This window comes from Nyctereutes procyonoides, unplaced genomic scaffold (assembly GCF_905146905.1).
Source record: "Nyctereutes procyonoides isolate TBG_1078 unplaced genomic scaffold, NYPRO_anot_genome, whole genome shotgun sequence".
NCBI lineage: Eukaryota > Metazoa > Chordata > Mammalia > Carnivora > Canidae > Nyctereutes > Nyctereutes procyonoides.
Window position 1 is genome coordinate 1,574,900 of NW_026575141.1, and position 14,696 is coordinate 1,589,595.

General features: G+C 38.9%; 1 protein-coding gene across 4 annotated transcripts in view; it reads right to left on the reverse strand.

Annotated features, from left to right (window-relative positions):
• The window catches only part of EXOC4 (exocyst complex component 4), a 746,310-nt gene that overhangs the window by 704,249 nt on the left and 27,365 nt on the right, over positions 1-14,696 (reverse strand). For all 4 annotated transcript variants that reach the window (XM_055307533.1, XM_055307534.1, XM_055307536.1 and 1 more), the window contains exon 3: positions 10,808-11,002. In XM_055307533.1, coding sequence (XP_055163508.1) covers positions 10,808-11,002 — 195 coding nt within the window. The remainder of the gene's footprint in view (positions 1-10,807; positions 11,003-14,696) is intronic.

Below are 14,696 nucleotides of genomic sequence, written 5' to 3' on the forward strand. Positions count from 1 at the left end.
TCAACAACTAACACTCCCAAAAACAAAAATACAGTATATTTCATGCCTTAGTTTGAAATTTGAACCATAGGAACCTATTCTTATAAGTCAAAAATGACCCAATACTGGCTGTTTCATATGGTTTAATCTAATAGTTTTAGGAGGTCTAAAAGCTTTGATGCATCTAGGACATCACAGCATTATTGGTAGAACACTGTGGCCTTTGTAAGAAAATCCTGTGTATTTAACTGCATCACAGATCTAGAAAAAATTTAATGAGTTTTTTTATATGACATAAAACCACAGGGGATCCCTGGGTGGCGCAGCGGTTTGGCGCCTGCCTTTGGCCCAGGGCGCGATCCTGGAGACCCGGGATCGAATCCCACGTCGGGCTCCTGGTGCATGGAGCCTGCTTCTCCCTCTGCCTATGTCTCTGCCTCTCTCTCTCTCTCTCTCTCTCTCTCTCTCTCTCTCTCTCTATCATAAATAAATAAAAATTAGAAAAAAAAAAAACCACAAACATGTGACCCCAAAGAATTTAGTGGATCAAAATCCTGTTGAATATAAACTTAAAGCAACTGCTCCTCAACCTGTGTTTATGACATGACACCAGCCAGCAAAGGGGACATATGTAGAGGGACAGCTTAGACTGCTCTTGGTACAAAACAGCTGGGGTAGGGGGAGGAGAGGGAATGGGGAGGCAGAGTGTGGGCCATACAAAGCAGAATGAGGAAATCTACTCAAGGCCCAGGGCTAGAGTGGAGGCTTAGAAGAGTCTTCCCGCACCTCTAGGAGAAACAGAATGCCTGATCGCAGCTTTCCTGGAGAAAATCTGGTTCCCCATGGTTCTGTTTTGCCACTGACCGCAGGCCCCCAGGCTACTGACAGCTTGGACCTGAAAACAGACTTCCCAGGAAAGCGGCATCATGGGGCAAGGCCTGGAGTGGGAACACTTTTTTCCACCCTAACTCCTCCTCAGCCTGCAGCCAATCCACAGTGAGCAAACCAGGCAATCAAAAATGCCCACTCTTAAAGTCCGTTTGCTAACAGAATATTGATCAGCCCCATTCAGGTGCCCCTTCTCCCTCTGGAAACCCAATACCTATAATGCAGACTCAGCATGCTCTCGCCATTAAAAACAGGATGCTGTCTACTTCCATTCTCCTTTCATTACTGCCAGGGTTATTACATGTTTTTATTTAATAAAACTTCATCAGTTCAAATGAAGGGTTGTTATTAGTTGTGCTAACAGCCAAATGATAATGCTCCAGAGAGATATCAGTGCTTGTTGGTGCATTAGCAAAGAGAGGAGAAGGGCTGAGGTCAAGCACGTGTCAACGTAAATGAGGCGATATTAGGTAGTAAAGGCTTAATGCAATAGACTGCCCGGGAACTAATGGAATTTACAGGATAAAGCAAATGAGATGAAGTTATTGATAAGTAAATAAACGGAGGAGGGCCCGCAAGATAAAGTACTGTCAAAGAAAAGCCCTTTAACTTGTGAATTTCTTCTTTAAAGTATCTTCAAATCTATCTTAGAAAACAAAACTCATGAGAGATCAAAAACGACTTCGAGTTTCGTAAAAGAAGAACCCACCACTGCTGTGAAACACAGGCTTGCTTGCAAAAACATACCATTTGACTAAGCTAGTCATAAGTCTCCTTTGGGGCTTCTGTCTCTTTTTGGTTTTGGTTTTTTCCTAAACATCAGGGCATTACACCACAAATAATTCCCATAATTTAAGCAAAAATCTTTGGGGTTTTTTTCTCTTACAAAGTAGGGGTGACCAGGTCTGTGATATACCATCAGTCCAAGCCTCACAGAATGACAGTATCTGAGAAATGAAATGCTGTATTTTCCATTATAAGAGATCCTCAAAGGCTGTGAGTACTGGGGTCCCACTCCAATTTCACAGATTTTTTTTAAAAGCCCAAAAATGTGTTTCTTAACCTTTTCCTTTCAAATTATAAAAAATACATGATCAAGAAAACCTGAAAACCACAAAATCACAAAGGAAAAAGACAGGACACCTGGGTGGCTCAGCAGTTGAGTATCTGCCTTTGGCTCAGAGCGTGATCCCGGGGTCCTGGGATCAAGTCCCACACTGGGCTCCCTGCATGGAGCCTGCTTCTCCCTCTGCCTATGTCTCTGCCTCTCTCTGTGTCTCTCATGAATCAATAAATAAAATCTTTTAAAAAATAAAAAAAAGGAAAAAGATGGTCCACATTTTCATTAATCAGGTAAAATACATTTTAAACTGATTCCTTCCAACTGTTCTACCACATAAAGTTTTTTTAAAGTATTGTTATTTTTAAATATGCTTTTTCCATTTGGCCATATATTGGAAACATCTGCCCCATGACCCAATATATTTTTATTGTGCATACGACTCCATAAAATGAATATTCCACAAATGACTTAAACCATTTCCCCATACTAAGTAATTGCTATTCTTTTATTTTTACATATCTTCCTATGATAAAAAAAAATATATATATATATATATACAAGGATAAGTATCACATAATTAAAATTCTTAACTCCTTCCTTATTCTAGAAGTAGAATTCCAAGTCCAAGGTTATGCACGTATTTAGGGCTTCTAATACATAATGCTAAATTAAGAGGCTTATTTGTTCTAAACGGACTTATAACAGATCAGTTCACAATTACTTCCTGATGAAATTAAACATACCTCACACCTTAAAAGACAGTTAAGAATTTTAATTGCTTATCACACACACACACACACACACACACACACACACACAAATACACAAATCCTTCATTGTTCCTTATCTTATGGTCCCTCCAATTCTCAATTCCCAACAATGTTCCATAAAAACAGCATTAAATCCTAGGTTTCTACTCCAAAATACAAGAGAAGAGGTCACTAGGAAAGATACTCTCATTTGACAGGTGTCCTAAAATTAAAATCACTTACTTCCTTACTTGTTATCATGTTACTTGTTACTCTGGGACAGGAAAAAGTTACAGCCTTGGCAAAGGAGGTCTATGAGAGTCACAGCAGACTCCCACTTGAATCAAGACAATTTCGCCCACTCTCTAAAACCCCCAAATCCATTAGAAATGCTCAGCACCTACACAGCTCTTTACTAACAGCAACTATTAAAATCCCACAAAGGAATGTGAGAGGAATATGGCTTTCTGCATTTTCAGGGCTAGCAACGACAAGTAATTAGTACTCGGATGAATCGCAGAGAAAAGACTCCAACAAGCTCCTCCTATCTGGTCAAGCCAAGTAAAAGCTACCGATCTGCCTTCTCAAACCATTGTCAGGTTGACACAGAGGGCTCCCATCAACAACATGAATTTATACATACATAGGGTCCCCATCTGGCCACAGGTTGACCCATCAGAAACCTGTTCAAGCAAGTCCACATGTGAGGCTGAAACCCACAATATGAGAGAGAAGGTCAGCAAAGGGCTCGTGTGTTATTCTTGGCTGAGTTTATTCCTCCTACAGACTAAAGTGTATCAATGTACATGTACAGATAATCTGATTTAAATGACATGTATGCATTAATGATGGTAGCTCCAGGAGAGAAAGGCTGCTCAGTATAAATGAGTCCCAGATGACTACTTTTCCTCCTACCTAGCACTATGTGATAGTAATGATGATGCTGACTTACACTTCTTAAGATTTGTATATTGCCTTATGTTTTACAAAGCACTGTAAACCTACAAAATTTCATTTTTATTCTCACAGCCATTCTGTAAACTAGACAGAGGATCCACAGAAGTAGTATCGACAGAAGAGGATACTACAAAACAGGCAGAGACAGTGATTTGTCTAAGCTCACACAACCTGTGAGATGTTGATTCAAGACTAGAATTAAGAACGTCTGGCTTCTAAATCCATTTTGTTTGCACTACACCATAATGTACCTAACTACCATTTGTCAATAAGTCCATTTATGCCCTCATTTCAACCCATGAAATTCCAGTGAGAAGTCAGATAAGAAATCACAGTAAGAATGCAGGAATTAGAGCACCAGGAGAACAGTCCTGAAGAACTCGAGTCAGCCCAAGCCTGGAAAGCATCTCATTTAACCATTCAACAACACTGCTACTGACCAAATCATCAGGCTATGATACCAGAGTAAGAGCCACATACTCGTCAGCTCTATCCAAAATCTGCAAGAGAGGATGGCAAGAAAGCAACTTCAAACTACAACATTTCTACATAAATGTATCAATCACCGTGTGATCTGTCTTATGCAAATATGAGGTTTCTAACTCCTTAGAGCTGGTGTTAAATTAAGTCAAGGACAATTAGTTTTACTCTGTTGCACTGCATAGTAGGCTATACTCTAAATCTATGGCTCCGAATTTATCTATACATTGGAACCACCTGGAGAACTTCAAGTCAGTGTCCTAAGGCCAGAGATTTCAATGTCATCAGTGTAGGCTGTGACCTGGGCTTTATAATTCCTGAATGAGTCCCTGATGCGCAGTTTGGGAATCACTGCGCTAAAGCCTAGCAAGCCAGCTGAAAATTGCTGAACCTTATGAGGTTTAGTGCAATCTAACCGAATTTCTATTTAATAAAACAGGCAAAGACGAGCAGATAAAAAGAGCAAACTAAAAGGGAAGGAAAGCTAATACTATAACTGGTGCCTATCAGTGTGGCTTTTAGAAACCCTAGCCTTCAAAAACAAATATATATAAAAAGGGCATTGAGCACCACCAAAAACAGTGTTTTTACTCTCTAGGAGAAAAATGAAGCTGCCACACTAAGCCTACTCATTCAATTTTAGACAAACACCAAGGGTTCTTATTTCATGACCTTGTTTTCAGCTCTTCCTAAACCTTTTTGAAAAGTTGGATGTAGGGCAGCCCCGGTGGCCCAGCAGTTTAGCGCCACCTTCAGCCGGGAGTGTGATCCTGGAGACCCAGGATCGAGTCCTGCATCAGGCTCCCTTCATGGTGCCTGCTTCTCCCTCTTCCTGTGTCTCTGCCTCTCTCTCTCCGTGTCTGTCATGAATAAATAAATAAAATCTTTAATAAAAAAAGTTTGGATGTAGGTGTCTGAGGGAATGAAGAGCTTCTCAAATACAGCTTGAAGCAGCTACAGAGGACCAGCTTATTTAAATAGCAAACCATACTACCCCACCTCAGCCCAAATATCCCTGGTCCCCATTTCTTGCCATGCTCATCATGACACAAGACACTACTTGTTCATTCATCTTTCCTTATTAGCATGTAGGCTCCTTCAAGGTTAAGGCCACACCGAGACACATATATCAGCAACGCATGTGATTAACAATGTCATCATCCCATTCTTTATAAATCTATCAAAACATGTGCCCGATTCTTTCCTGTTATTAGTACAGAATATTGGCATTGGTCTTTCAAATCAATATTCTACACTAGAAACAGATGGGTTTAATGGTGGCTATTTCATTATTGATCACAGATATATTTTTTATCATGTGTAGAGAAATCTATATGGAATATTGAAACATTTTTGCAGTCACTTACCACTTTCAAGTTAAGTCTAATAAGTTCACTAGAATGTTCCAGCTCTTGCTATTTATAGAGCTTTCACTTCAATACCATTTCCATAGTCATAATGAGAAAAAACAGTCCTGTGAGATCTTAGAAACTCTCAGACCAGATGAAAGGGATGTGCACTTTGGACCCCTTTTTCTTTCTTGTACATTAATCATTTAATAGTGGATGCATGATCACCCCTGCCCTGCCCATAGTCTGAGGAAAAAAATCGTCTATTTGCTAATGACACGGTTTTAATGGCAGCAAAAGGAACAATCTCACTGCTCCACTGGTCCTACCACCTAAGCCCTGCCAGAAAGAATAGCTTAACCTCAACTACTTTAGAACACTAAAATCAACATTATTGATAAGGACCCTCCAATAGTGAACTGGCTTATATCTAATTACAATACTAGCAGAAAAATAGATTTAGTTCCCTAAGAGTAGATTTTGCAACTGATCCCAGATAGTTTACCAATGAATTGCATTGCTTATAATTGGACAGTAGGTACCCTATGAACATAAAGTAGGTCAAAAAGGTGATGGAGGCAGAATCTGAAATATTGTCCATGTCCAATCTGAAATATACGGCAAAGAACTTTGGGGTCCTGATCACCCTTTTGAGCAAGTGTTAGATCAGACTAGGCTTGTTTGGGGGGAACAATTTTATCTCTGCCTGCAGGACCTCCTTTGTATAAAGTGTGGGGAAGTCTTTCATTTGGATAGATGTCCATTTGAGGCAAAAAGGAATCAATAATTCTTAACCTAGCCAGCTCTACTTCAACTCTATCAGCTCAAAACAAGTCCATCTCTGACCAGCTTCTGAAATTATAACATGGGAGCAATCACCATATCCTTCTCATAGCAACAGTTAAGTCATTATAAACACATTTCTAAGCACTTACTGTGTATACTGGGTGTACACTACATAAATAGCTTAGCATCTCACTTAATTCCCTTCAACAACCCTTGGGAATGTATGTAATTCTCCGCTCCAACTTTCAGCAAAGTCAAATTAAATAATCAGCCTCATGTCATCCAGCTAGTCAAAGTCAGAGTGGGATTTAAGCACGGGTCCATGTGACCCACACTAAGACCCATGCTGACATGCACAACCTTGATCGTTATCTAACAAATACAAAGGATCTTGTGAGCTGAAAACACTACAAATATACTTTTATTATAGGAGCTTAGAAAACTCTGCAATTAAGAAGCTGCTTTACTCCCTCTATGCCATATGTGGCCACATTTTCCCAGTGTAAGTGATGTCATTCCACCATACCATTCTCTCAAAGCACTCTGGGATTCTCTGGGAAGAATGCAACTACATAAATAATAGTTATTATTATAATAATCCTTATCTCACTATATAGCTATGACTTTTTAAAACTATATAAATAAATGATTAAGAGACATTCAAAATCCCTACAGTCTCAGACTTAGAAGTGAAAAAATTTAGCGACTGGCCCCGTGACTGTCAGCCTAAAGTGCTTTACAACTGCTTGCACCTGCTTAGTTTCCACTGATTGAACACAGTTATGAATGGACTTCTATGGGTTGATAAATCAGAACTTATGTAAGTGGTTTTCAAAGCTCATCTGTGCAGCTTTAGTCTGATGCAGACTCCCACATAAATTTTCCTTTAAAAAAGTTCATAAAAATATTAACTATCATAAAATACCTTCCTGGTTAGCTCATGCCACTGGGAAGAAGCTGCTATTCTTATATTAACAATTCTTCCCCGAATTAATCAGTCATTGTACATTAGAACCAGCAGCTGGAGTGTTTTGGGTGATAATGAAACCTGTAACAAGGCATCTTCAGCCGTCTTTTCAAGACAATAAGGGAATTAAAATTTCAATTTAAATGCAGAGGTTTGAAACACGCTTCACTGGCAAAATTACTTCAATTAATGTGAGTGGAATACAAAGGACAGACTGCAGAAACGTGATGCAGCAACCAGAAATTATGTCATTAATGTGCTTGCATCAACCCAGCACAATGACTGCAAAGGTCTAATTTAAACCATACATATCACAAAGCTACAGGCTACAATATTAATCAAGTCTCTGATTTCAATGTGATGGATACAGGCTTCTTGTTGGACCTACTTTTAGCTTTTCATAAGCTAACAACAGCTGTTTACCTTGAAGAAGGAAACAAAAGGCCATGCCTATTTGCAGACATTCCCTGTCATGACAATTTAATTATTTTATGCAATACTCAGGTTACATATCAAAAGAAATAAGTAATCCCATCTAGAAGCCAAGTCTATAGCTATCAGACCAGCGTGAGGGTGACGCAGGAATTGTAGGAGCTGACAAGAGCCACAGGTCACCACTGATTTATTTACTCTGGATTTATGAACCTGAGTAGGGATTAAATTACTAGCCATCTGCACCTGCCTTACATGGAAATGCAAAAATCTTTTGATAAACAAATCCAAGGAAATCAGAGAGTTTTGAAAGACTCAGGTTTTTGTTTTTACTTTCCTCTGATGTCTTTCAGCAAAGATTTTTCATTTGGACCCTTGAGATGCTTTAAGTAGATTTTATTTCTAATAGCACATAACCATGGGGAAAGGAAATGTGATTACTTTTTCATAGGAAGTCCAATGAAAGAGCAATTGTAGACCTTACGATTCGCTCATATACAAAAGGCCAAACTGAAGGAAGTTTCCAACATTTTAAGCACACCTTAAATCCTACCTTCATGCAATTATTGCATATTAGGATATGCCAATTCCTCAGATCATGCAAAGCAACTTGCTCATCTGGAAAATGGGGAGCACATCAGAAACCTCTTTCTCAAAAGGTTACTGCAAGAATTAAGTATGTTAGCAAATGTAACAGACTTAGTAACAGAACATAATGAAAACGCAATACATATTAGCTGTTATTATAATTACTGTTTGTTCATTTAAATATTGCAAAAAGGAAAGGTTGGAAACTAGAGAAACTTGCCATAAAAACAAACACTGAAACCAGAGAAAAATCAGACCAGAGCCCCTAGAAAGGAAATATCCTATTCTGTTTAGTGTTATTAAGGCTTTCCCATGGCTACCCATTTGGCTAATAACCCTGACTAGATGAGGCACACTATACTGAGTATGGGGCAGACAAAAATAAATAAGATCTAGCCCTTGCCCTCAATGACCTACCATACAAACAAGAGTAGCTTGTTTGGAAACTCTTGTTTCCATAAGAGTACCACGTAGCTTATGGAAACAAACAAACAATAAAAAAAAGCATCTACTCAGGGTAATTTATTAAGACAATAAAAAAATACCTTTTTTTTTTTTTTTTGAGAAAAGAAAAGCATTTAATCACCTGGGACATTCGGAGAGCTAATGAAATTTGAGCCAAGCCTTCAAAAATAAATCATCATTTTCCAGGCAGACAGGGTTGGGATTAGGTTCAGGGAAATATGATCAATTCAACAACATCTATCACATCCCTACATCAGCAACAAATAACTAGAAGTTATTATTAATAAAGAGCCACCTGCTTTAAAAAATATGATAGCCAGAAATAAAACATATTTAATACCTCTAAGCAATACATTACTAAGCATTATTACATAGAACATAAATGAAGACATCAATAAATGAGACCTGTTCACTGAAAGACTCAATATTACAAAAATGAAATTCTTATATTGAATCAATCTCCTGACACTTTTTGAGGAATGTGACAAGCTGATACCAAAATTCACATGGAAGAGTAATGGGCCAAGAATAGCACAGGTAATTCTGAAAAGCAAGGTGAGGGAATGTCTCCATCTGCTATTATCAAGATATATCATAAAATAATAGAAATTAATATAGCACAGTTTTGGTGCAGATATAGACAAGACCAACTGAACAAAACAAAGAGCTCAGGGACAGACCCATGCATACATGAAAACTTGGTATGTGACCAACATAGCATTAGAAGTCAGGAGATAGGGATCCCTGGGTGGCGCAGCGGTTTGGCGCCTGCCTTTGGCCCACGGTGCGATCCTGGAGACCCGGGATCAAATCCCACGTCAGGCTCCCGGTGCACGGAGCCTGCTTCTCCCTCTGCCTGTGTCTCTGCCTCTCTCTCTCTCTGTGTGTGACCATCATAAATAAATAAAAATTTAAAAAAAAAAAAAAAAGAAGTCAGGAGATAAATTCAGCAAATGGTCTGAGCCATGTGGCTATTTATATAGAAGATAAAATTAGATTCCTAGTTCATACCATATATGGAAACAGATTCCAAACGATTAAAGAACACATAGATTTTCTGTATGACACTGGGATAGAAAAAATATTTCCTGAAATAAAAACTGGATATGGTGTGCCTGGATGGCTCAGTCAGTTAAGCATCCAACTCAATTTTGGCTTAGGTCATGATCTCAGGGTTGTGGGATCAAGCCCCCAGATGGACTCTGCACTGGGTGTGGAGTCTGTTTAAGATTCTCTCTCTCTCTACCCCATGCCCCCCACCCCCCACACCACTCATGCTCACTTATTCTCAAAAAAAAAAAAAAATTTAAAAACTGAAAATAAAACGGTTACTGTGAAAAAAAATTGGAGAAAGGAAAAACAAAGAAATTTTATGACATTAAATTTTAATACTTCTTTGTAACAAAAGGCTTCATAAACAAAGTAAGAAGATATATTACCAACTAGGAGAAGATATTTCAAATACATCTGACAAAAGATTAGGATCCAGAATATACAAACAACAACAAATAGGGAAAAAAAGGAACTTCCAGGAAAGGTAGCTCATATATTCACTTCTTTCTAGAGGTAACTGCTCTTCCTTCCCACCCCACTCCCCAGACCCCCACACCCCACATACACATAATTTTAGTTAGAAATGACAATCATAGTACTCAAGTTGGCACAAACCTAGACCTTACCCCCTTATTTTTTAATTAAAAATTTTTCCTCTGAAAGCTGTAAATATGTAGGCTGCAGCCCACACCTCTTCTTCTCTCCCAGACACCCAAACCCAAAATCTGTGTCTCTCATGAATAAATAAAATCTTTAAAACAAAAACAAAAAAAACCACCTCTCCTTACCATGCCAACATAATTTAGGAAATGGTTTCTTATCATTACATGACTTGCCATTCTTCCGAAGGCAGATAATACATGAAAAATCGCCTACCATTTCAAACACTGGAATTGGGAAGAGAACCAGTCAGGCTTCACCTGCAAAGGCTTGTGAATCCCAAGAGGACAGTTTATAATGTGCTACATGAAAGACAGCATTCAGGGAACAAGAGTGGGGCCTTTCCCATCCCAGCAGAAAGAACCATTAGCGCCACAGGCTCTTTTCTCACCAGCATGTCGGTGGCACTGAGATAGTGCTTGCTGACCATGCACTGTTCTAGTTTTTGAGGCACTTGCTTGATGTTCTCAATTTCATCCAGCAGATTCAGGACATGCTTATGCTCAATTCCTTCAATCCACAACTTCCGAAGCTCATCCCTTTTGCAGTGCAACAGCATCTTGCATGAAAGCAGATTCTCTTTCACCTACAATGAAACAGATTCGACCTGATGTCAGTCCAAAGTCTTGCCATCCTAAACTTATCATCTAATTAGTAGTCTTCATTAGTGTCACTAGAAGTAAACAGTTCCTAATTCCCCCTTCACTCACTTCTCATAGTGAGTCGGCTTGCAAAATTCTAATCCTGGTTCTGACACAGACTCACTTGGATAGGTCTGTCTCCACCTCAGTGTATATCTACACTTCAGTGTATATGTGCTCTCCCTTGAAATGAGAAAACTACTCCCAACCTACCTTTGGGTGAATCTAAAAAAGTTACTTAGGACATAGAGCACTCTGAAAATATGTTAAAGTATCTACCCACTGATGTTAAAATATCTAAAAAAGAATCCCTCATAGAGTCCATACTATTAATCCTTCCCTGTTCTCTGCATGTTTCCCATTCAGCTGATAGGTCACTTGGACCATCCTACATCTATAACTTGGTTGAAGTTTAGAGCCAAGGAACTGTGCATTCCTATCAACTAACATGAAAATAAGCCCATGTTCCAGAAAAGGGCACACATCCAGAGATAATCTCAAAATAAAAGGAATTAGGACATACCAAGGATTTTTAGATATTAAATAAGACAATCTCAAACATTCTCATAGTTTAGTGACCAGTATGGCACAGCCCGACAAAAAGAGGAGGAACAGGCAGGGGTACTCGCAATGTACATGGTGAGCACATTTTAATATTCATAATTAAGACTTTCCAATTTTTGTGACATGAAATAAAAAGAATCATGACCTTTCACAATTCACAGAGCTACTTACATATACTTTTGACATTCCTAACATGTATTTTTATTTAAATTAGAATTTAGTATTTGTTTACAGTTTTGTTTTATTAATTTTTTTAGAGTTGGGGGGGGTGTGGGGAGGAGAAGGAGAGCAAGAATCTCCATGCCCAGCACAGAACCCAAAGGGGGACTCGATCTCATTACCCTGAAATCCTGACATAAGCCAAACTGAGCCACCCAGGCACAACTCCCCCACCACCTTTTTTCTTTCTTAAGAGAAAGAAAGAGTAGTTGTTTTGTTTTTTGTTTTTTGTTTTAGGTAAAATTTATGAATACATGTCAGATGTACTATTAGATGTATTTTAGCAAATCCAAGACACCTGTATAATTCAAACCATCAACTATAGGACATATACATCACCCTAGAAAGCTTACCACGTTTTTGATCATTGAAAATCCATCTTCAACAAGATTTGCTGAGGAGGTGCACGCACTCATGAACATTATACTTCTGGTGATTATAAAACTACATCTCAACATTTTTCTAACACACATGGAAAATATGAAGATAGAATGCTAAGATCAGAATGTTTTTTGAGAAAGCATCTACTCTATTCCTGTAACTTTAGGACAATACCTAATCCTAATTCTAAGAAACTCCAATGTAAAAAGAATCCTAAATAAGAAGATTTTGTAATCTCTCTCAATAAGCACAGAATGATCATTAGCTTTCAGGGGAGACATAGACCCCTTTGAAAATCTACTGAAGATGGTCCTAATTGCCTCCACTCCTTCCTGCAGTCCCAAAGTGATTTAAAAAAAAAAAAAAATCTGCTATGCATAAAGCACCTAGGAAAGAGAACACAGAGGAGGGAATGGCACTTTTGAAGTTGGCAAGAAGTTGGAACATGGGTAATTTAGCAGAGGAGAGCAATCTGAAAACCTCAGCATGGAGTGGGGTACCTCCATTGACAAAGAGGTACCAAGAACATGGGAAGTGGGAAAACAGGGCTAACACCTTCCATATTTTGAGCCCTGGATCCTCATCACACCACCCAGACGGAAAAATCCTCCCCCCACCCCCCGCCCTGCCTCAACTATTGGCCACATAGAATGTGTATGACCTGGAGATCAGAAAAGATCTGGGATGAGGGGAGGGTGTGAGGCACTGGACAACAAATCAAAAATGAGACCCAAGTGGGCCTCTGGAACAGTAAATTCCTCAGCCCCCTCCAGAGCCTCGGCCTCCTGCTAGGGTTGCTTCTAAATACACTCAGCTTGATTTCTAGCTCCAACACAGGAAGCATAGGGCTTTCCCTGGGAAAGGTGACCAGGCAAATAGACCTAGAGTTAGTGACATCTGAAGTTTCACGAAGGAGACTGCTAGGTCCCTGCCACTCATCACTAGACGAGGCCCATAACATGCTCTGAGCTTCCAATCAGCTCTGTATTGCCTCACTCTTCCACCAGACAGCCAAAGAAAGCCTGGAATATGCAAAGTCAGGCACCAAAACAAACAAAAAGAAAAAAGAGTTGGGGGGCAAAGGGGGGCAAGACAAAAACTATGCAGGAAACAGAAATTTTTAAAACTACAATGAATATCCCTTAGGAAAAATAGGAGGAGGCACTAACATTGATGAAACAAGAATAGGATGCTATTTAAAAAAATGGAGAATCAAAACTACGCTTGGAAATTAAAACATGATAGAAAAAAATCCAATATAAAGGTTAGAGGGTACCCTTGAGAAAATCTCTAGAGAATAAAACAAAACAAAACAAAACAAAAAAAAAAAACAAGAGATAAAAGATAAAAAGAAAATGAGGGGGATTGATCCAAGAAGATCACTATCTGCCAAATAGAGGAGTTCTAGGGGAGGGAAAATGAGACAAATGAAGTGGGAAAAAATATCAACAAAATAATAAAAGAAAATGTCCCAGGAGACATGTGTTTTTAGATTGAAAAAGCACACCAAGTGCTCAAGAAAATGGAGTAAGGAAAGACCCAAGCCAGGGCACATTATCCTGACACGTAAGGACACAAGGGATAAAGAGACAATCTTAAAAGCTTTCACGGGGGTGGGGTGGGGTGGGGGGGTGTAGGGAGGAACAGAATCCATACAAAGAACTGTGAATCAGAATGCATCAGGCTTTTCCCAATAGGAGCACTAAAAGCTACAAGACAAAGGAATAATATAGCTTCAAAATCCTAAGAGAGAATCCTTTCCCCGAAAAACTATCAATCAAGTGTGAGGGAAGAATAAAGAAATCTTCAGACATACAAGCTCTCAAAAAAATAAATAAATAAGCCTTCTATGCACCATATCTCAGCAAGCTAGTGAAGAACGTGCTCCATCAACACAAGAGAAAATCAGAAGACAGAAAACACAAGATCCAGGAAAGGGGAAAACCAAGGCAGAAAAACTTCCGCCTTTCTGCGGAAGAAAGGCAACAGGAATATTCCATCATTAATCACAAGGAAAACAGCAACAACAAAATTGCTCAAGCGCACACAGTATGCTGAATGGCTGAGAGGTAACTATTTATGTAATTCTAATAAAATAAGCACCATCTATTTAACCAAAAACTAGGATACAAGCAGAGAGAGAGAGAGAGAGAGAGGATGAGGGAGGAAGATGGGGTGAGATATGGGAAAGAGTGAGAGCGGGACCTATATCCTCATCTTCCATAGCTGCAAGCTCATATACCATGTCTAAAATAGAAAAATCAAGAATAGTGTAAGCATTTTACTATGAGTAAAAGTCAGTGCCTTTGAAGTTTTGCAATTTAGACTAGAGAAGGATGAGATCAGGAAGTAGTGGTTTTTATTATCACTTATGGTTTTGACTTTTTAAATTTTTAATTGGAAGTATAATTGACACGTAGTATTGGTTTCAGGTATACAGCACTGATAGAAAAGTCATATAGATTATAAAATGCT